The sequence below is a fragment of the Muscardinus avellanarius genome (assembly GCF_963383645.1).
Source record: "Muscardinus avellanarius genome assembly, chromosome: 10".
Taxonomy (NCBI): Eukaryota; Metazoa; Chordata; class Mammalia; order Rodentia; family Gliridae; genus Muscardinus; species Muscardinus avellanarius.
Genome location: NC_137796.1, coordinates 90,406,260 through 90,428,781, shown reverse-complemented (window position 1 = coordinate 90,428,781; position 22,522 = coordinate 90,406,260). Strand labels below are relative to the sequence as shown.

The 22,522-nt window shown below is 48.2% G+C and overlaps 1 protein-coding gene across 4 annotated transcripts; it reads right to left on the bottom strand.

Annotated features, from left to right (window-relative positions):
* Positions 1-9,585: 9,585 nt before the first annotated feature.
* NFATC2IP (nuclear factor of activated T cells 2 interacting protein) lies at positions 9,586-22,522 on the bottom strand (the record flags this gene model as incomplete). 4 transcript variants are annotated; one of them, XM_080704306.1, is made up of 8 exons in its annotated part: positions 9,586-9,744; positions 14,816-14,925; positions 15,054-15,198; positions 18,044-18,230; positions 18,313-18,393; positions 18,975-19,098; positions 21,332-21,404; positions 22,112-22,522. In XM_080704306.1, the coding sequence occupies 8 exons, from the start codon at positions 22,520-22,522 to the stop codon at positions 9,586-9,588; spliced, it is 1,290 nt and encodes a 429-aa protein (XP_080560432.1). The 4 variants fall into 4 exon arrangements, with proteins under 4 accessions (XP_080560432.1, XP_080560433.1, XP_080560434.1 ...); XM_080704307.1 differs by lacking the exon at positions 18,313-18,393; XM_080704308.1 differs by lacking the exons at positions 14,816-14,925; positions 15,054-15,198.

The following is a 22,522-nucleotide window of genomic DNA, read 5'->3' as shown; positions in this document are numbered from 1 at the left end:
GAGTGAAGCGCGCCCGGCGTCGGATGGGAGATTGTCCCCAAGCACAGGGCACAGCTAGCTGAAAAGGGACCCGGGCCCCGTCATTGCCTCCCGTCCCTGCAGGCCCGCCGCGCGGAGGGGACGCTGGGGACAGAAGCGGGGAGACGAGGGCCCGGCCCCTTCCCACGTGGAGCCCTCGCCTCACCCCGGGTAGGAGGCACGCACGCACTCGCGGAGGCTCAGCCCCGGCGCTGCAGCACAGCGGCCGCCATGTTGCCCCAGGGCCGGTCATGTGACACGGGAGCTGGGCGGAAGAGTCCCGGGAGAGACCCTCGGCACGTGACCTGCGCGACTACGGAAGCCTCGAGGCGCCGGCCGGGCTCCCGCCTCACGTGACTGCGGACCCGTTGCCGGGGCAACCAGGGACCAGGTGCTAGACCGCGAGCGGAGCCGCATCCCGCCCGGCGCCATGGCAACCCGGGGCTCCCTCCCCCGCCGCCTCCAAACCGAAAGGTGGACCTGGTGACCTGGCCTCCACCTGCCAGGCGTCCCGTGGGCCCAACGAGGCAGCGGGATCGCGAGGGCTTTGGGAACTAGTGAATGTGGCAGTAAACCTGCAGGCGCGCCCCTTCTCGCTCTCGGCGCTCGTTCTCTCCCTCCCGGCGCCTGGCTGTGGCTCCGTACGTGCTCAGGAAATGTTGAATGGACGTGGAGCGGTCGCCCCCGTCTCTCTGGCTCGGATTCCCCAAACCTAAACTTTCATCGCGGACACTTAAAATACCCAGTGAAAGAAGCGTCCGCCACGCGCCCCGGCGAGGCGCGGGTTTTCCCCGTGCCCTTGCGCCACCTGGTGGTCTTGTGCCCGACAGGCAGGGCTGCACGCCCAAGGAGACCCCTCTACCTGCAGGATTGGGGTGAAAAGAGGAGTTTGTATGTTTTGGGGAGGGGAGTGTTTTATTTTGTTACTGGGGACTGGAAACAGGGACATTCTAAACCATTATCTCCTGCTCTATTTTTTGGTAGTCTAAGGTTTATTGAAAATAGCATAGCATAGCAAAAGACTCAGATGACTCCATGTGATGTTTTGAAGTTCATCCCAATTGTAGGCTGAATGACCTGCAGGTTAGAGAGGCTGCCAAAGTCCAAAAGCTTCAGCGTTTCCTTGGTGTCAGGATCTACTTCAACGATCTCCTGACCCAGGCTGAGAGACCTCAAGAACATAGTTATCTCTCCCCTCTCTCCTCCTGCAGCTTGATGGAGAGACCTCTCACAGGGCCTCTCTGAATCCGCTTCATCAGATGTGTGACAGCCTGCCATTTTGTTGCTTTCTTGCTGGGGATAATGGCGATTTTCTCGCACATGCGCTTGTTGGTGCGAAAGTCATTGCCCAGGCCTGTTTAGATGACCCGTCACGGTCTTGACGCCAACCTTGATGGCAGGCGCTGGCAAAGACTCCAGCTCGATTTTTTGTTTATTTACTTTGTGGTTCTGGGGGTGAAACTCAGGGGCATTGTACCTCTGAGCTGCACCCCCGGCCTTATTGTGTGTGTGTGTGTGTGTGTGTGTGTGTGTGTGTGTGTGTGTTACCAGGGATGGAACCCAGGGGCATTCTACCTCCAAGGTACACCCTCAGCCCTACTTTTTTAGTCTATTTTTTGAAACAGGGTCTCACTGAGTTGTGAAGGGCGTTGTTACTAAATAACTGAGGCTGTCCCAGAACCACGATCCTCTGTTCGCAGGCTCTGGAACGCTGGGATTAGAAGCATGCGCCACTACGCACGGCTCTATTATGTATGTATGTATGTATGTATGTATGTATGTATGTATGTACGTACTGGGGATTGAGCTTAGGTGCTCTACCTCCAAACTATCTACCCACCCCTATTTTTAAATTTTTATTTTGAAACAGGGTCTCACTACTTACAGAGGTTGTCCTCAAACCTGTGATCCTTCTGTCTCAGCCTCCCAGTACTGAGATAGATTACAAGTATGCACCAGCACTCCTGGCTCTATTTTTTATTTTATTTTGAGACAGGGTTTGTGCATTGGCCTTGAACCTGTGATCCTTCTGTCTCGGCCTCCCAAATACTAATATTACAGGCATGTACCATCACACCTGGATAAAAAAAAAAAATTTTAATAGGCAACAGATGTGACCCAGACATTTCAAAAAATATATCTAAATGGTCAACAAAAATATGGTCAGTGGTCATTATGGAAACTACAAATTAAAACCACAATAAGATATCACTATATTAGAATAGCGAATGCTCCTTGGCCTTTTGGCAAAGATTAGGTGTAGTATCTGTACTTATGAGCTTATTATAGAAGCAAAAACCAAAATTAAAAATACCAAGTACTGGAAGTGATGTGGAATCAATGAAACCTTCATACAGTGTTACTGGGAATGTAACATTTCATCCTTTGAGTATGAACTTGCTGCTTAATTAGCAGGCGGCTTATTTTAAAACTCGGATTTTATTTTTCTCTTTCTCTTCTCCTCTCCCTCCCTAACCATGGAAAAAGCCAGATTAAAGATTAACAGTTTTATCAGTTTATTGACTTCAGGAATGAAGGCCTGTTGCCAGTGAGCCTGAGGAGGGTTATCTGGAGGACAACACTGGACATGAATTATGTTTTATGATAAACACACTTGGAGCTTAGTCCTTGAATCTCCACTTTATGGGTGCCACTCTTTTGAAGGCAGGGAAAAATCAGTGACTCATGAATACCAGTTAACTATTTTTCTCCATTTGCTAAAAAATTTAAAATTAAACAATAAGCCTTTTCCTTTTTCTCAAAGCCTTGTCAAGCCAGGAGTGGGGGCGCACACCTATAATTCCAGTACTTGGGAGGCTGAGACAGGAGAATCACAGATTCAAGGACAGCCTCAACAAGTAGTGAGACTCAACCTCTTGAGACCCTGTTTCAAAATAAAAATAAAAATAAATTAGAGCCAGGCGTGGTAACACGTGCTTGTAATCCCAGCACTTGGGAGGCTAAGACAGGAGGATGCAGGTTCACAGCCAGCCTCAGCTACTTAGTAAGGCCTTCTGCAACTTAAACCCTGTTTCAAAATAAAGAATAAAAAAATAGGGCTGGGGGGTTTAGCTTATAGGTAGAATGCCCCTAGGTTCAATTCCCACTGCCAAAAAAATAATTTAAAAAATAAATTGGGCTGGGGGTATAGCTGGGAGGTAGAATGTCCCTAGGTTCAATGCTATAAATAAATTAATCACTTGTCAGTGATTGTTTAATCTAGCAATTGGGACAAGAACTAAGATTTCAATATCAGGAATCCAAGTGGTATAGCCACTTTGGAAAACAATTTAAAAATAAAATTACAAACTTCCCATATGACCCTGCAGTTCCACTCCTAGGTATCCACTGAGAAATGAAAACCTATGTTCAGACAAAAGTTTGCATATAAATGCTCATAGAAACATTTGTAATAGCCAAAAATGAAAACCTGAGACACCTGTCCATCGACAGGTGAATAGTATACCCATGCAATGGAATACTACTTAGGAATAAAAAGGAATTATGGCTACAACATGGATAAATCTTAAAATGCATTGTTACTTCAAAGAAGCCAGACATAAAAGGCTATATACTGTTTGTTACATTTATATTGACAATCTAGTAGAAAAAGAAAAATGACAGAAAATCTAGTGGCTAGGCGTGGTAGCACAGGCCTATAGCTCCAACTTTTTGGGAGGCTGAAGCAGAAGGACTACTTGAGCCTAGTTCAAGGCCAGTCTGGGCAAGGTAGTAATACCCCATCTCTTAAAAAATAAAATCAAACAGGGCGTGTGGTGGCACAGGCTCATAATCCCAGTACCAGGGAGGCTGAGAAGGAAGATTGCAGGTTTGCAGCCAGTCTCAGCTACTTAGTGAGGCCCTCCACAACTTAGTGAGACTCTGCTTCAAAATAAAGATTAAAAAAATAGGGCTGGGGATGTAGCTTGGAGGTAGATTACCCCTGGGTTCAATCCCCAGTACCGTAAAAAAAATAAAGCCAGGCATGGTGGTGCTTGCCTATAATCCCAGTATTTGGGAGGTTAAGACAGGAGGATCATGGGTGTAAGACCAACCTCAGCAACTTAGTGAGACTCTCATCAACCTAGTGAGACTGTTTCAAAACAAAAAAATAGCTTGGCATGGTGGCACACGCCCTTTGCAACTCACTGAGACCCTATTTCAAAATAAAGAATAAAAAATAGGGCTGGGGTGTAGCTTGGAGGTAGAATGCCCTTGGGTTCCATCCCCAGTACCGCAAAAATAAAATAAAAAGGACTGAAGGTATGACTAGGAGGTAGAATGCCGCTAGGTTCGATCCCCAGTATCCCCCAAAGTAAAACCAGAGCCAGGCATGATGGCACAGGCCTGTAACCCCAGCAGTTGCGAGGCTAAGACAGGAGAGTCGCGGGTTTGAGGACAGCTTCAGCAGCATGGCTGACTGGGTGCTGGAGCAGTGGGGGAAGGGAAAGGCTTATTGAGAGGCAAGCTTTCCTGGTTCATTCAATAAGACAGATGCTAGTGGGGTTTTTTTAGACAGGGAACTTATTCATTCAACCAAGTTTTGTTAGGCAACTGCTGTGGGTCAGACAGTGGGCTAGAGACCTTTGAGAACAACGCAGTGTTTGCAGGGAGCCTACAGTCTGGTAGGGAGGTCAAGATGCGGACAAGCTGGTTGAGCGTGAGGAGGCAGAGCCCTGTTCTGCCCTGAGGTGGGATGCAAAAGAGGACTCAGCATCCCTGGCGGGCTTCATGGAGGAGATGCCCTTGAGCTGGAGGGTGGGTGGCAGGGATGAGGGAGCTGGGCGATTTTAAAGGCATAGAAAAAAGGTAAACTAGAATAGTATCTTGCTACTCCAAGTGTGGTCAGCAGCACTGTACTCTGCGAGCTTGTTGGGCCCCGACCCAGAGCTGCTGGTCCAGCTTCCACATTTTAACAGGATCCAGTGACCTGTACACACATTCAGGTGACAATCTCTCCTCAAGACTTCTGAGTCAGGTGCCAGGCCCGCTTTTGTTTCCGTGTGGCTCCAAAGCAGTGGTCGTGAAGTCTGGGGCAGGTCAATTCATCTAACCTGTCTCGTGTGTGTGTGTGTGTGTGTGTGTGTGTGTGTGTGTGTGTGTGTATGTGTGTTACTGGGGGTAGAACCCAGAGGCTTTCTACCTCCGGGCTGTGTGTGTGTGTGTGTGTGTGTGTTACTTGGGGTGGAACCCAGAGGCTTTCTACCTCCGGGCTATACTCCCAGACCCATTTTATATTTTATTTGGAAACAGGGTCTCACTAAGTTGCTGAGAGCCTCACTAAGTAGCTGAGGCTGCCTTCGAACCTGTGCAATCCCCGTCTCAGCCTCCCAAGCGCGGGGATTACAAGTGCGCGCCACCACGCCCTGTCTCTCTCCTGTAAAACAGGAATAATAACTCCTCGCAGGCCACGCTAAGGATGTCTGAGATTATGCAAGTGCCAAGCCTGGTATGTGGCCGTGGGTAAATGCTCACTGAAGCTGGGAATCTCTAAGCAGGAGAATTTTAGATCGCCTGCCGACAGTCTTTTAGATGGGAAAGGGTGAACGATCTCTCTCATAGAAGAAATGCAAATTACTTTACAATAGTCTTTCCTATATCCTTGAAATTGAAGGCTTCCAGCAGCACTGCTAATGGTCTTATAAAGAGGTCTAGCCAGGCGTGGTGGCGCACACTTGTAATCCCAGCATTTGGGAGGCTGATATAGGAAGATTGCGGTTCGCAGACAGCCTCAGCTACTTAGGCCCTTTACAACTCAGTGAGACCCTGTTTCAAAATAAAGAATAAAAAATAGGCTGAGGGTGTCATTTGGAGGTATACTGCCCCTGGGTTCCAACTCCAGTACTGAAAAAAAAAAAAAAAAAAAAGAGGTCCAGCTGCTGAGTATGGGTATGGGGGTACATGCTTGTAATCCTGGTATTTGGGAAGCTAAAACAGGAGGACTGCAGGTTCACAGCCAGCTTCCGCAACTTAGTGAGGCCCTCCAGAACTTAGTGAGACTCTGTTTCAAAGTAAAAAATAAAATGAGGCTGGGAAGGGTTCAAAGATAGAATGCCTCTGGGTTCAATCTCCAGTACCACCAAATAAAAATTTCCATGTACAATACCAGGCCATCGCTGTGGGGCTGGAAAGGTGCTCGTGAAGTCAAGGCCCGGCTCCTCTCTCATTGCCTCCCCTGTGGCTCCAATGCTGGAGGCACCCTGTGTCAGTCGGGCTGTTCCATATCCAGTCAGCAGGCAGGAAGCAAGAGAAAGGCGGCACATTCTCCCTGCTAGGGACACTTCCTGGAAATGGCAACTCCTCTCCCACATCCACCACAATACCAAATGCAATGGAAATTAATGCTACATCAAAAGTTGTCATACTGAGCCAGGAGAGGTGGCGCACACTTGTAATCCCAGCGTTTGGGAGGCTGAGACCGGAGGATCGCGGTTCATGGACAGCCTCAGCTATTTAGTGAGGTCCTTCACAACTCAGTGAGACCCTATTTCAAAATAAAGAATTAAAAATAGGGCAGGGGGTGCAGCTCGGAAGTCAAATGCCCCTGGGTTCCATCCCCAGACCTGCAAAAAAAAAAAAAAAGTAAAAAATAATAAAAATTAAAAAACTAAAAAACTAGGGCTGGGGCCAGGCGTGGTGGCACATGCTTGTAATCCCAGCATTCAGGAGGCTGAGACCGGAGGATCGCGGTTCATGGCCAGCCTCAGCTACTTAGTGAGGCTCTTTGCAACTCAGTGAGACCCTGTTTCAAAATAAAGAATAAAAAATCGGGCTGGGCGTATAGCTCGGAGGTCGACTGCCCCTGGGTTCCATCCCCAGACCCACAAACAAAAAACAAAACAAAACCTGAGGTAGAATGGTTCAATCCCCAGTACTAAAAAAAAAAAAAGAAGTTGTTATACTGTATTGCTCAAGGAATAATAGCAAGAAAAAAGTCTGCATGTTCTACGTGGACAAGGTTTAGGGTTTTGTTGTGTGTGGTACTGGAAATGGAACCCAGGGGAATTCTACCTCCAAGCCACACCCCCATCCCTATTTTTTATTCTTTATTTTGAAACAGAGTCTCACTGAGTTACAAAGGGCCTCACTAAGTAGCTGAGGCTGTCCGCGAACCGCGATCCTCCTGTCTCAGTCTCCCAAATGCTGAGATTACAAGCGTGTGCCACCACGCCCGGCTCCCCTGATATTTCTCGTCCACTGATAATTCCGATTCCTGATATATCTGCTGGTTGAGCCTACAGATGCAGTCTCATAAACCCAGAGGGCTGACTGGACTGCCCTTGTTTTGTATATCTCTGGGCTCTTCTAAAAGCCATGGATTCTGTTACCTAGGAAGGAGGAAGAATGAAATAAGGAAATAAATAATGGCCTCTGTCTCAAGGATCTTATGGGTGGGGGTTATATGAGGGACAGAAAAAGAAATCCTCAAGAATATACAAGTCGAATGTACTCCCATTTATTTTGTTGAGATTGAATTCAAAATTTTAATGTGCTCCAACATATTAATGTATATAAAAGTTTTACAAAAATGGAAAGCTATACCATAACATAAATTATTTAAATGTTATAAAATTCAAAGGAATGCCACATTCCAACAAAACAATTTTTTAAGAAGTTGACATATTTTTGCTGAAATTATACCACATATCAGTAGAAGATTAATGGCTTTTTTCATAGATATAACTGAGAAAACTGGCTCATTATATGGTAAGAAAGAAAACTTGGTCTCGTATACAAAAGTGCATCTCAAATAGTTTCAAAGTGATGTTCAATATTTAGCAACCAGTAAAGCCTGGCATCAACCAATGAGAACTAGTGTTTGACCACTCAGAATGGCTGCCACCAGTACACCACATCAGGGGGTATCAGCTGGACGTCAGCCCCTAGTTAGTGGTCTCAATATAAGAGGAAAAACTAATGAATCAACAGAAGAAAATGAAAATATCTTAAACTAGTTTTAAATTAGAAATCAAGAAGAGACAAACCTTATAACAAAATTACTCATTTGTCTACATTAAAATTAAGAATGTTTGTTCGGTGAAGAATCCCCTTAGATACACAAACTACCATTCTGAGAGCTATTTGCAATTGCCAGGGAATAAACCAAGCAACTCCTCAAAATAAACAAACACACAAAAAGGAAGCCCTAAGAGAAAATGAACGATTCACAGAAAGAGGAACCAGGAAGACCAACAGGTTTATGGAAAGATCCCCAAAATTCATGGTGATGAGATGAAGGAACATTACACACGGTGCCACCAGACTGGTGACAATCAGAGAGCTGGGCCATTCCAAGTGCTGGTGAGGATCGGGGAAAGCCAGCCTCAAGTGGTGGGTCAATGCCCAGTAAGAGAAAAATACGGGAAGCCAGAGAAATTAGCCTGTGTGACCCCAAATCTCATCCTGGTACGTGTGCTAGAGAACTGTTCACGCGGCACAGAAGGGACGTGGGAAAGGATGCTCGTCATGGCCTGGTCTGTGCCAAGGAGTTAGAGGCACCCAGGTGGCCACCACTTAAGGCAACATGTGAGTGAATACGGCCGATGTCCCCGTGAAGTCCACAGGGCCGACTAGAGCAACCAGAGACAGGATAAGCAACAGGGCTAGATCTTCCCACATACTGCATGAAAACAGAGTAAGATCTATTGCACAATACCACCTAGGTGGTTAAAGCACAGTCATCATAAAACAATGTATAAGGACACATTCATATTCAAAAATGTGAACATAGTAGACGTGACACGTTCATACACAAAGATGTGAACATATTAGTAAACATATTAGACGGGATGCTTATGGGAGAAGATGGTGTAAAGAAAGGGGGAAAAGCCATAAAAATAGAGCATCCTTGCATGGAACTGTATTCCCTGGATCCAGAGCAAAGGGGCTGAATGTGCTCAGTTATGCCTTACATGTGTGCCCTGGGAAGGTTACACTAGGAAGGGTGGCTCTAAAGGGCTGTGGGGTAAGAAGGCGCCCACGGCTGAGGCTCTACTACCTTTATCCTTCAGAAGAGCATCCCATGCCTGCCTGAGCTTAAACCACAGCACATGCGCACTTGCTCATTTGTCTTCCTGCACAGCAAGGAGCCCCACAGGTGAATGTGCCTCAAGCAAACTGCACTCCCCCCAGTGAGGGAAGGCCGCTGATGGTCCTTCATGTAACGCCAACCGCAGCCTGAAGCCGTAACCCAGCCCTCATTTATTTCAACGCATCCTTTGAATATGAGCGAGGCTTCATAGAGCAGACACTTCAATGAAAAGGGTGATGATGGAGGTAAAAAGGTAGGAGTGGGGAGGTACCATCTCCATGTCGCAGGCTGTGAAACTCTGCACAACATGTGCAGGGAACCACAGCCACCCAGGGCAGCAACAACCACTAGATGACTAACCAAGCAGCTAATGGCTTAAGACCAGGGTCAAGAGGAGACGGGGTCAGAGATCACTCCTGATTTTGCTTCAGCTTAAAGAGAAGTTCTCCTTTAGCTTCTGCTAGCCTTTATGAGGCAAAAAGGGGAGAGACTTTCTCCCCAAGTCCTGGCTGGGTGTCCAAGCAGGAAGTGGGGTTTCAGCCCCAGACCTCAATGAGGTCCCCAGATTCCATGCCCAGATCTGCGGGCAGCTCCTTGCCTGAAAGCTTTGTCCCATCGAAGAAGAAGGAGAGCTTGTGTCCGGAGAGTCCCATGGCCTCCTCATAGTGTGACATGAGGGTCTTGAGAGGAGAATCCTGGGTAGAGAGGAAAGAAATAGATGTAAAATTTTGAAAGGTAGGGCCAGGAGATGCTGTAGGGATGGACAGAGAACTTGGCACAGGAGGTTTAGGGACTGGATTAGTGAAGCCAGGGCCCCTGGCGGGAAAGGCGAGTGGATGAGGAAGCGCAGATGGTTCCTTGCTGGAAACTGGAATGATTCTTTCCTCCCTCTGGGCAACAGGTTCTTCAGGAAAAGAGTGAGAACCACAAAGCCCAAGGCCTAGAGGCATAGGCTCTGGGTTAGGCAAATTCTCTAAGCTCAGTCACCTCACCTAAAAAATGGAAGAGCAGTTAGCTGAGCGTGGTGGTGCAAGCTTGTAATCCTGGTAGTTGGGAGGCTGAGATGGGAGGACACGGTTCGCAGACAGCCTCAGCTACTTAGGCCTTCCGCAACTTAGTGAGGCCCTGTTTCAAAATAAAGAATAAAAAAAATCAGGCCGGGGTGGTGTAGCTGGAGTAGAATGCCCCTGGGTTCAATCCCCAGCACTCCAAAAAAAAAAAAAAAAAAAACAAAAAAACAAAGAAGCATACTACTGGCCACACACCTATAAGCCGAGTACTTGGAAGGCTAAGACAGGAGCAAGTAGTGAGACTCTCATCAATCTACCAAGACGCTGTGTCAAAATAAAAATAAAATAGGGCTGAGGTGTAGTTCAGAGGTAGAATGCCCCTGGGTTCAATTCCCAACACCACAAAATAAAAGTATGCCTCTATTTTTAATTTAATTATTCAATGAATTTGTGTGTGTGTGTGTGTGTGTGTGTGTGTGTGTGTGTGTGTGTGTGTGTGTGTTTTACTGGAGACTGAACTCAAGGGCACTCTATCTCTGAGCTACATACATCCCCAGCCCTATCCCCCACACCCGGTACTGGGGATGGGACCCAGAGGCATTCTACCTCTGAGGTACACCCCCAGCCCTATTTTATTTTATTCTTGTGTGTGTGTGTGTGTGTGTGTGTGTGTGTGTGTGTGTGGTACTGGGGGTGGAACCCAGGGGCTTTCTACCTCTGGGCTATACTCCCAGACCTATTTTATATTTTATTTGAAAACAGGGTCTCACTAAGTTGCCTAGAGCCTCACTCAGTAGCTGAGGCTGGCTTCGAACCTGTGCGATCCTCCTGTCTCCACCTCCCAAGCGCGGGGATTACAAGCGTGAGCCACCACGCCTGGCTACTTTTATTCTTTATTTTGAAACAGGGTCTCACTGAGTTGCAAAGGGCCTCACTAAGTAGCAGAGGCTGACTGCAAACCCAAATCCTCCTGTCTCAGCCTCCCGAATGCTGAGATTACAAGTGTGGGCCAACATTCCCAGCTAGAAGCCCAGATTCTAAAGTGAGAATGAGAACGATCCAAACTGAGGACCAGGATCTCCCACTTATGAGATGTGTGACCTTAGGCAAATGTTAGGGGTTGAACTGTGTCTCCCAAAGATGACGCCCTGCAGCTGTAACCCCTGGTAAACGTGAATGTGACCCTGACTGGATGTAGAGTCTTTACAGATATAGTGAGGGTCAATGCTAAACCCATTAGTTCACTAGTTCACCACTAACCCCACATCATTTATGTCCTTACAAGGGGAAGTAGACACAGACACACTGGGAGAACATCATGTGATACCAGAAGTAGAGAACAGAGTGATGCAAGCTAAGGAACGCTGCCTACTGCCAGAAACCAGACAGAGGCAAGGAAGGAGTCTACCAGAACCTCAGGGAGCACAATCCTGCCAACACCTTGCTTTCAGAGGTCTAGCCTCCAGAACTACAAGAGAATCCATTTCTACCTTTTAAGCCACCCAGTTTGTGGTATAATAGTCCCTCATTATTCAGGGGGAGACATTCTTGGGGTTTGTGTTTGGTTTGGTTTTGTGGTACTGGGGATGAAACCCAAGAGCATTCTACCTTCAAGCTACACCTCTAGCCCTATTTTTATTTTTTATTTGAAAACAGGGTCTCACTGAGTTGCAGAGGGCCTCACTAAGTAGCTGAGGCTGTCTGCAAACCGTGATCCTCCTGTCTCAGCCTCCCAAATGCAGGGATTACAAGCCTGTGCCACCACGCCTGGCCGGGGGAAACATTCTAAGACCTCCAGTGGATGCCTGAAACCATGGATAGCACCAAATCCTATATATACTATGTTTTCTCTTGGACATACTCACTTATGATACAAATTAAATGCAGTAAGAAATGAGCAGCTAATAATAAAATTAGAAAATTATAACAATATACTGTAATAAAAGTTGTATGACTATGACTTCTGTTTCTGTCTCTCAAAATATCTTTTTTTTAAGCTGGGCGTGGTGGTGCACACTTGTAATCCCAGTACTTGGGAGGCTGAGACAGGAGGACCACAGATTCACTGACAGCCTCAGCAATTTAGGCCCTCCACAAATTAGACCTTATTTCAAAATAAAAGAATAAAATGGGAGCTGGGTGTGGTGGTGCACGCTTATAATCCCCACACTTGGGAGGCTGAGACAGGAGGATTGCACAGGTTCAAAGCCAGCCTCAGCTAGTGAGGCTCTCAGCAACTTAGTGAGATCCTGTTTCCAAATAAAATATATAAAATAGCCGGGCGTGGTGGCACATGATTATAATCCCCATGCTTGGGAGACGGAGACAGGAGGATCACGCAGGCTCGGAGCCAGCCTCGCTGGCTTAAGAGACCCTGTTTCCAAATAAAAATATAAAATGGGTCTGGGAGTGTAGCCCGGAGGTAGAGGTTTTCCAGGAACCGCAGTACCACCAAAAAAAAAAAAAAAAAAAAAGAAAGAAAGAATAAAATGGGGATGGGGTGTAGCTTGGAGGTAGAATGTCCCTGGGTTCCACCCCCAGTGCCCCCCCACACACAGAATAAAGTAAAGATGATGGATATCACCTCCGAAGTCAGGTTACTAAAACCATGTGACGCCTATCTTATTTGCCGACTCTTGAATGTGTGCTAGTGGGGATTGAACACAGAGCCTCTTGGGTGCCAGGCAAGCACCCTACCACTGAGCTACATCCCAGCTCACTTGCCATCTCTCATTCTCTTTCCTCCAGAGTCCTTGCCCCACAGGAAGTGACCTATGGAGCGGCCTAAGGGACAAGGGGCTTGCTCTGATCTGGGTGTGGCATATACTCAGAGGTCCCATGTGCTAGAGTGGGCCCGTGTGGTGATGTTAAGTGGTGGAGGCGGCTGTGGTGGCGACACATCTGTAACCCCAGTACTTGGGAGCTGAGACAGGAGGACCACAGGCTTAAGAACAGCCCGTGGTAACTTAGCAAGACCCTGGTTTTCAAAATTAAAAACATATAAATACAATGGGTCTAGGGATATAGCTCAGAGGTAGCTACCCCTAGTTGCACTAAAAAAAAAAAGCCAGGCATGGTGGCGCCCACTTGTAATCCCAGTATTTGGGAAGCTGAGACCAGGGACGGCGGTTTGCACACAGCCTCAGCTACTTAGGCCCTCTGCAGCTTAGTGAGACCCCGCTTCAAAATAAAGATTAAAAAAAAAAAAAATAGGGCAGGGGGTGTAGCTCAGAGGTCAAATGCTCCTGAGTTCCATCCCCAGACTCCCCCCCTCAAAAAAAAATATGTGGTGGTACCTAAAGAGGTGAGGCCTCATGGGAGGGGATGGAACTCAGGGTACACCCCCAGCCCTATTTTATTTTTTAGTTTGAAACAAGGTCTCACTAAGTTACTGAGAGCCTCACTAAGTTAAATTACTGAGGCTGGCTTCAAACCTGTGATCTTCCTGTCTCAGCCTCCAAAGTACTAGGATTACAGGTGTGTGCCACCATGCCCAGTTATAAAATTTTTCATTTATATTTTGAGACCACAGCTCCATGGGTAGGACTTATCCCCAGCATGAGGAATGGCGCTCAGAAATGTGGCTTTGGGCTAGGGTGGAAGAGTGTCTGCTTAGCACGTGTGAGACCCTGAGTTCAATCCCTACACCACAAAAAATGAACAAATAAAAGTGTGGCTTTAATTACTCTACTGGGTTTTCTGGTTACTCTCCAAGTACCCTTTATACTTTAAGAGGAGTCAGGAGGCGGGACACACAGACTATAGCAGAGGTTCCCAGCAAAAGGAGAGGGAAGTTAAACAATGGGCTTTCTTCACTATCGAGGCTGGGTGGGTGTCCAAGAATATAGATGGCAAGTCAGGTGTGGTCGCACATACCCGTGATCCCAGTACTTGGGAAGCTGACTCAGGAGGATCATAGGCTCAACGCCAATCTCAGCAACTTAGTGAGACCCTGTTTCAAGATAAAAATTAAGCCAGACATTGTGGCACATGCCTGTAACCCTAATACCTGGGAGGCTGAGACACGAGGATGGCAGGTTCGTGGCCAGCCTCAGTAACTTAGCAAGGCCCTCCACAACTTAGTGAGATCCTGTTTCAAAATAAAAAATAGCAAGGCTTTGTGGCACACGCCTATAATCCCAGTACTTGAAAGGCTGAGACAGGAGGATTCCAGGTTTAATAACAGCTTCAACAAGTAGTGAGACTCATCAACCTAGTGAGACCCTGTTTCAAAATAAAAACTTAAAAATAGGATTGGGAACCAGCGTGGCAGCACACACTTGTAACCCAGCATTTGGGAAGATAAGACAGGAGGATCATGGTTTACAAACAGCCCTTAATGAAGCCCTTTGCAACTCAGTGAGACCCTGTTTCAAACTAAAGAATAAAAAATAGGGCTGGGGGTATAGCTCAGAGGTAGAATACCCCAGGGTTCCATCTCCAGTACCACAAAAAAAGATAAATAAAATAAAAATGGGGCTGGGGATGTAGCTTGAAGGTATAATGCCTCTGCGTTCAGTCCCTAGTTCAATACCCCTGAGTTCTATCCCCAGTACCAAAATAAATAGATAAAAAATAAAATAAGGCTGGGGTAGAACACCCCTGAGTTCAATCCCTAGTTCCATACACACTCACAAGAATAAGAAGGCAGTACCTCCAGTTGAGTTAAGATTAGGAGGAATCTTTTCCATCAACTGACAAAGAGTAGAAAGAGGAAAGAGGGAGGGTGTACATAGGCAACCATTCTCCCACTCACCTGAGACAATGAGATCTCCAGCATCTGGTGTTTCTCCTTCCCTTGCACTCGGAGCCGGAGCTGCTGGGATGCCTCTGTGGCCTCTGAAGAACTCGCTAGCACCACACAGTCTGTGGGAGGCAGGATCAGGAAGCCAGACCTAAGTGGGGGCATGGAAGCAGGGCCCACTCTGGACCTTTCCCCATCCCCTCCCCATGGCAAAGGACCTCAAGGTCCCACCTCCCCGCCTCCCGCTCACCAATGATGTCAGCCACTCCGAGCTTCAGGGTCCTGGGGGTGGCGGTAGGAGACAGCTCTGTCTCTCCGAAGAGCAAGAGGATCCTACTGGGGGCCACCCCGAGATGTGTGGCCATGTGGTTCACCACACTCTGAAGGGGCTCCGACTAGGAAGGGGGACAAGAAGCAAAGAGGCCCTTGCTGTGTTGAAACTGCCCACCCACCTACACCCTGACACCACGACCCCACACACAAGCTCTGGCCTGAGCTGCTTGCTGGACTCCTCGGCTGTGAGCTGCACCCTATTTACCTGGCTAGTACAGAAGAAAACTATGTCAGAGAGGTGTTCAGGTGCAGCAAAAGAAATGGAACAGCCGTGAGTTAGGAGGAAAACAGAAACAGCGGAGATTACAACAAATGATCGCCCGCCCCATCTCAACAGCTCCCCACGGCTCCCCACACCCAGCTGACCGCACCCTGCAGAGGCCTGGGACAGCGGGCCACACGTGCCTGTCTTTAAGAGAAGCCAGAAACCTGGGCCTTTGTCTGAACTCACACATGGCAGTGGTGGCAACAAACTTATGTATGTGGCACTGGGGCTCAAACCCAGGGACTCCCATATGTGCTGGGCAAGCACTCTACCACTGAATTATAACCCAGCCCCCCCATATACACATACATATATATGTGTATGTATGTATGTATGTATGTATGTATGTATGTGTTTGTCTGTCTATTTATTCATTTATTGTAGTAGAGATTGAACCCAGGGCCATTCTACCTCCAAACTATACCTCCAGCCCTTTTTAAAATTTTTTTAAAATATTATTTATTTATTTATTGCCATACTGGGGATTGAACTCAGGGCCATTCTACCTCCAAGCTACATACTCCAGCCCTAGTTTTGTTTTTTGATTTTTTGGGGGAAGGTACTGGGGATGGAACCCAGGCGTATTGCACCTCTGAACTACACCTCCAGCCCTATTTGTGTGTGTGTGTGTTGCTGGGGATAGAATCCAGGAGCCTTCTAACACTGGGCTACACTTCCAGACCTATTTTATATTTTTATTTGGAAACAGGGTCTCAGTAAGTTGCTGAGAGCCTCGCTAAATAGCTGAGGCTGGCTTCAAACCTGTGCAATCCTCCTATCGCAGCCTCCCAAGTACTGGGATTACAAACATGTGCCACCACGTCCGGCTTAGTCTTTTTATTTTTGAAACAGGATCTCACTGAGTTGCAAAGGGCCTTGCTAAGTAGGTGAGGCTGTCCGCAAACCGCGATCCTCCAGTCTCAGCCTCCCAAATACTGGGACTACAAGCATGTACCACCACACCTGGCTTATTCTTTATCTTGAAACAGGGTCCCACTGAGTTGCAAAGGGGCTCACTAAATAGCACCTGAGGCTGTCCACAAACCTCAATACTCCTGTCTCAGCCTCCCAAATACTGGGAATAGAAGCCTGTGCCACCACACCCGATTTATTTTGTTTTGAAACAGGGTCTTGCTAGGTTGTTGAGCAAGATCCTGTGTTACTAAGGCTGTCCTTGAACCTGTGATCCTCCTATCTCAGCCTCCCAAGTTCTGAGATTACAGGCCTGCACCTCACCCAGCCCTTCATATACTTTTTTTTTTGGCAGTACTGGGGATTGAACCCAACAGCATTCTACCTCGGAGCTACACCTCTAGCCCCATTTTTTTTCTTTATTTTGAAACAGTCTAAGTTGAGGAGGGCCTCACTAAGTAGCTGAAGCTGGCTAAGTACTTCAATCCTCCTGTCTCAGCCTCTCAAGTACTGGGATTACAAGCATGAGCCACCGTACCCAGCTGCCCCTCATATACTTTAAAAACATGTTACTTCCAGGTCAGACAGGGCACCTGAGACAGGAGGATTACAGGTTCAAAGCCAACCTAAAAACTTGTGAGGTTCTTGCCGGGTGTGGTGGCGCACACTTGTAATCCCCATGCTTGGGAGGTGGAGACAGGAGGATCGTGCAGGTTCGAAGCCAGCCTCGCTGGCTTAAGAGACTCTGTTTCCAAATAAAATATAAAATAGGTCTGGGAATGTAGCCCAGAGATAGAAGAGTTCCATCCCCAGTACCACCAAAAAAAAAACAAAAAAAAAAAAACTTGTGAGGTTCTCAGTAACTTAGTGAAACCCTTTTTCCAAATAAAATATAAAATAGGTCTGAGGGTGTAGCCTGGAGGCAGAAGGACCCTGGGTTCCATCTCCAGTACCATCAAAATAAATAAATAAATAAATAAATAAATAAATAAATAAATAAGTAATAAATAAATAAATAAATAAATGCATGTTATAGAGCAAAGGAAGCAGATGCACTGCTAAGAAGGCGCTGGGTGACTGCAACCTCTAGCTGAGCGGCAAGCCACACATGATTAGTGCTCAGTAAACACTCCATCCTGTTAGCATTCTGATCATTGAACTGGTGGCCGTCCCTACACAAATGCCAGCCTGTGCCAGGAAGCTCGGGGAGTTCAGGACGACAGAGGGAAATGTGCTGTGTCAAATATGGTGATAAGAAGCGGGACGCACAGGGCCCTGAGGAGGAGGAGGCGAGGGACGCCAAAAGAAGTTTTGCAAAAGACATATGACACTGAAGTGGAAACTTGGAGAATGGGGAGAAATTCCAGGGGGAGGAACAAGTGCAAGGACATGGAGGGATGAAAAACGGAGAGCAGGAGGGGACAAGGAAGACGTGATTTTGTACACCCCCGCCGGCTCCCATATCTCAGAGGCAGCCCCCGCATCCTTCTCCCAGGCCTTCTGGCACTTACCATTCTTTTTATTTTTTCTTTTTTCTTTTTGGTGGTACTGGGGTTCCTGGAAACCCATCTACCTCCGGGCTACACTCCCAGACCTATTTTATATTTTTATTTGAAAACAGGGTCTCTTAAGCCAGTGAGGCTGGCTTCAAACATGCGCAATCCTCCTGTCTCCGCCTCCCAAGCGCAGGGATTACAAGCATGCACCACCACGCCCGGCTCGGCACTTACCATTCTGATGGGCAATCTGACCACGTCAGCCCGGCAACGGATTTTGAGTGGGAAGAGCCGGGGGCTCTCTGGGAGGATGGGCCCCTCCACCAGCACCACCTCATCATCTTGGCTCTGGTGATCCTGGCCCTGGTGCTGCTTGGGGCTCAGGCAGGAGCGGAGATCTTGGAGGCGCTTGTTCACCTCCCTGCAGTGCAGACAGGACTTTGGGTTGGTCACCCTCCCAACTATCCTTCCCCACCACAGCCAGTGTTCCCCGCCTCTGGTACCTTAACTTCTGGAGTGCCCGAGTATGCTTTCTGCTCTTGGTCCTTGGTGGAGGTGAAGGCAAAGGAGAGGTGTCCTGAACCCTGTAGAGAAAGGTGGAACAGGATGGAGATAAAGGAGAGACCCCAGCCCCATACTTCTCTTCATGGGCTGTGGACCCCCAGGAACCACAGGGGGAGCTAGAGAGTCAGGGAAGCACCCCTGGTAACTTTCATTTTACTGCAAGACAGGAGTAGGTAAGAGACAGGGAAAGCCTGAGATATCATTCTTAGTTACAAGACTCAGTGGCATCCCAACAGACATCAGGTGTTTACTGTTCTTTATCTACTCAACAATTCTCTGACACAAAGACCACGACTATCTCATTTTACCAAATGGGAAAGAGCAGCGCAGAGAAAACAGAGAATAGACGGCTGGTGGGATCTGAGCCATGTCCTGACGCCCGCATCACTCCACCTCGGACTCCATCCCCATGATGGTGTGAAAGGGTCATCCTCCGGGGGACCACCTCTTCTCCCAAGAGCTTTATGTCCCCCGTGAGCCTCAAGACTCCTTCCATCCCTTCTCCCTACCCTTTCAGGAGCCACCTGAGGGTCCTGCCTGTCCACTTTCCTCTCTAACTCCCTTCCTGTTCCCAGGGCCCATGTGCCCCAGCCTCACTCACAGCAACACCTTCTTTTTCTTTTCTTCTTTCTCATCCTGACTCCTCAGCTTCTTCTTCCAGGGAGAGCCTGGAAATGGGGGATCCTCGGGGTGAGGACTACTAGAATCTGCGATATCTGCCACATCTGCCTCTGGGAGCAGAGGAGGAAAAAGTGGAACGGGTTAGCCAAGAGAGGGCAGTTAAGTGCCAAGAGAAACAAGTCAGAGGCTTTAGAATGGCTAAGGGTGTGATTCAAAGGCAGAGGACCTGCCTAGCACATACGAAGCCTCAGCACAATACGGACAGCAGGATAAGGGAGACTGTGGAACCCCCAGGCACACACAGGACCTCTCAATAATACTGGTAAAGTGCTCAAGGCATGCCTGCTATTAGTTGAATATTTCTCCCCCCCCACCCCAGTAGTGGGGATTATTGAACCCAGGAGTATTTTACCTCAGAGTTACACACCTCAGTCCTATGTTATAGTCTTTATATTGAAATGGGGTCTCACTAAGTTGCGGAGGGCCTCATTAAATAGCTGAGGCTGTCCGAAAACCTGCAATCTTCCTGTATCAGCCTCCCAAGTACCTGGATTACAAACATGTGCCACCATACCCAGCTAAATATTTTTCTTTTCTTTTTTTTTGGGGGGTACTGTTGATTGAACCCAGGGGCATTCTACTGAATATTCTTCTTTAAATCACTCATTTCCATTTCTAATTTAAAAAAATAGCATCCTAAAATACAGAAACTTTTCCCCATTTGCTTGCTGCCGATAAGATATCAACATAAATCATAAAAATAAATACTGTTAGCCGGGTGTGGTGGCGCACGCTTGTAATCCCCATGCTTGGAAGGCGGAGACAGGAGGATTGTGCAGGTTCAAAGCCAGCCTTGCTGGCTTAAGAGACCCTGTCTCCAAATAAAATATAAAATAGGTCTGGGAGTGTAGCCCGGAGGTAGAAGGGTTCCATCCTCAGTACCACCAAAAATAAATAAACAAACAAACAAACAAATAAATACTGTTAGCCTGGGATATCACTCAGTGGTAGAGTGCTTGTCTAGCATGCATGAGTCCCTGGGTTTATTTCCCAGCACAGCTAAAGAAATTTACTGTGCATATGAAATAATAACAACCCCTGAAGCAGTTGTTTTCAAGCAGGGCAATTTTGCCTCCCAGGGGACATGTGGCAAAGTTCGGAGATAATTTAATTATCACAATGAGGAGGGCCAGGGTATTGGGTTATGCTAGTGGATAGAGGTCAGGATGCTGTTAAACTTTCTACAATATATACAGGACAGCAACCCACAACAAAGAATTTTCCAGCCCAAAATGTCAGTAATGCTGAGGCTAAAAATTCTGTCCTAGCTAAATATGGCAACTGCTAGAGCCATGAGATTCTGAATCGCTAACAAACTCCCAGGGGGTGCCTAACACCGCTGAGTCTACGTTTTGAATAGCAAGGATGGAGGTACTTTTACATAGTACTTCTATGTCTTAGGTACTGTCCTAAACCATATCCATGGCTAAGAAACAGCTTTCTATATATATTCCCTTTAAATAATTCTCACCAAAATACTTTAACATAGTCCCTATCATCCTCATTTTCCTGATGAGGAAACTCAAGTATTTAGGAGGTTAAATAACTTGCCCAAGGTAACACATGGAGTAGAAGCTGAGGTTGAGATGAAAACCCAGGCCAGATGGCTGCTAGTCTTAATCAGTCTACCATACTCCCTTGTGGTACTGAAGTCTTGGCCCGAGCTCTGCATTTGCAGACCAGATCGCTTCCTTCTTAAGACTTGATTCCTTCTCACTGCCCTTGGGAAGTGTGAGAAACTCACAACACTGGGGGAGGATAAAGGCTGGGCAGCCCTAACAAGATACAAAGAACATCCTGCTGGCTCCAGAGTGTTCCCACCAAGCCTGTTCCAGATATAACAAGATGTCACAGATTCTAAACACCACCTCTTCCCCTGCTCCCACTAGGATTACAGAATCAGAATCTCTGGGGGAGCTGCCTGGAAATCTATATAAACACACTCTTATGCCTATCAGAGTTGGGAGGACAGTGAGTAGAAGGCACTTCTAAGTTGGCCTCTGTGCCTTCCAGTTCCTTTCACACAGTGGTACCCTCTCCCATGCCCTTCTGAGTCTTAATAGAAAATTAGGGTCGGGTCAGAGGGATGTGGCTCAGCAGTAGAGTGTAAGCCCAGTCCCTGGGCTGGATTCCAGCACAGAAAGAGAAAGAGCAAGAAGATAAAAGAGGAAGGGAGGAGAGGAGAGGAGAGGGAAAGAGAGAGAATTGGCTGCAAGGATGTAAACTCCTTTCAAAGAAGCCAGGGCCAGGTACCACACCCTGGAAGCCCTACCTTACCTTCTTCAGCCTCTGCAGGGCAGAGTTTCAGGAGAGACACGTTATCTGGGATGAGATGAAGGCTGCTTTGTACCTAAAAAAAAAAGGGGGGGGTGGTTTGATCCCAAGTCCTCTTCCTAACAAAAGGGAAGAGTAGGGATGATTCTTCCCTGACACCCAGCTCCTGTGTCCTCCCTAAGGATGCAGCCTCCATGGCCCTCTCCAGGGAATTCAGGAGTTCAGCTTCCACAGGATCCAAAACTCTAGTATCTCGCCCCATCCCCTTCCCCTAAGGCAAATGTTCTCTAAGATGCGGGCTTAGTTCTCCTTTTGAACTAGATTGCTAGCCATCCCTCTACCCTGGACTCCTGGGGAACCCCAGTCGTCTGAATCCCCATGGACCCGGGCTCCCAATACTTCCGCTCCTTGGCTTCCTTAGCAATGGGCTCCCACTTCAAAATCCAACATGCCTCAAATCCCAGTCCCAGGTCCCCCCGCCGCCCTCCAGGAACCCTCAGGATCACCAGCCCCTCGGCCTCCCTAAGTCCTCAAGACTACAGCTCTGGGGAATCCCGCACTTCCAATGTACCCCAGACCCCTTCGCCTCGCCGATCTGTTCTCCCTCTGCGTCCTGTTCTCCCTCTGTTCTCCCTCTGCGTCCAACACCCTAGTCCCGTTTTCTGTTTTGGCTTCAAGACCAACCCCAGAACCCTGGCTCCAGGACTCCCTAAATACAGCCCTCCGGGAAGCCCCGGCCCCGCGGCGGCCCGGCGCTAGCCCTCCCCGAGGGCCCGGCTGCACCTTCCCGGAGTACACCGGAACCACCGGCGCCTCCCCCGGGTCCAGCAACAGCCGCCGCCGCCGCCTGACCGGGGCCCGCGGGGCGCCCGCAGGCCGCGCGTCCGCCCCCTCGCTGTCGCTGTCGCTGTCGCTGTCGTCCCGGGCCGCGGCGGGCCCCGGCGGCTCTGAGGGCGGAACCGCGGCCGCGGGCGGAACCTCCACCGGGTCCTCGGCGCCGCTGCCCGCGGCGACCTCCAGGAGGTCCTCGTCGCTGTCGCTGATCAAGTCCACCAGCACTGTGTCCAAAGTGTGGCGCGCTGGAGACCGCTGGGCGCGAAGACCCCGGCCCCAGCCGCGCCGGGCTCCCCGACCTCCTCGGCCAACACGGCCACCTCGGGGCCTGCGACCCCGTCTCCTCACAGGTTCCGCCAT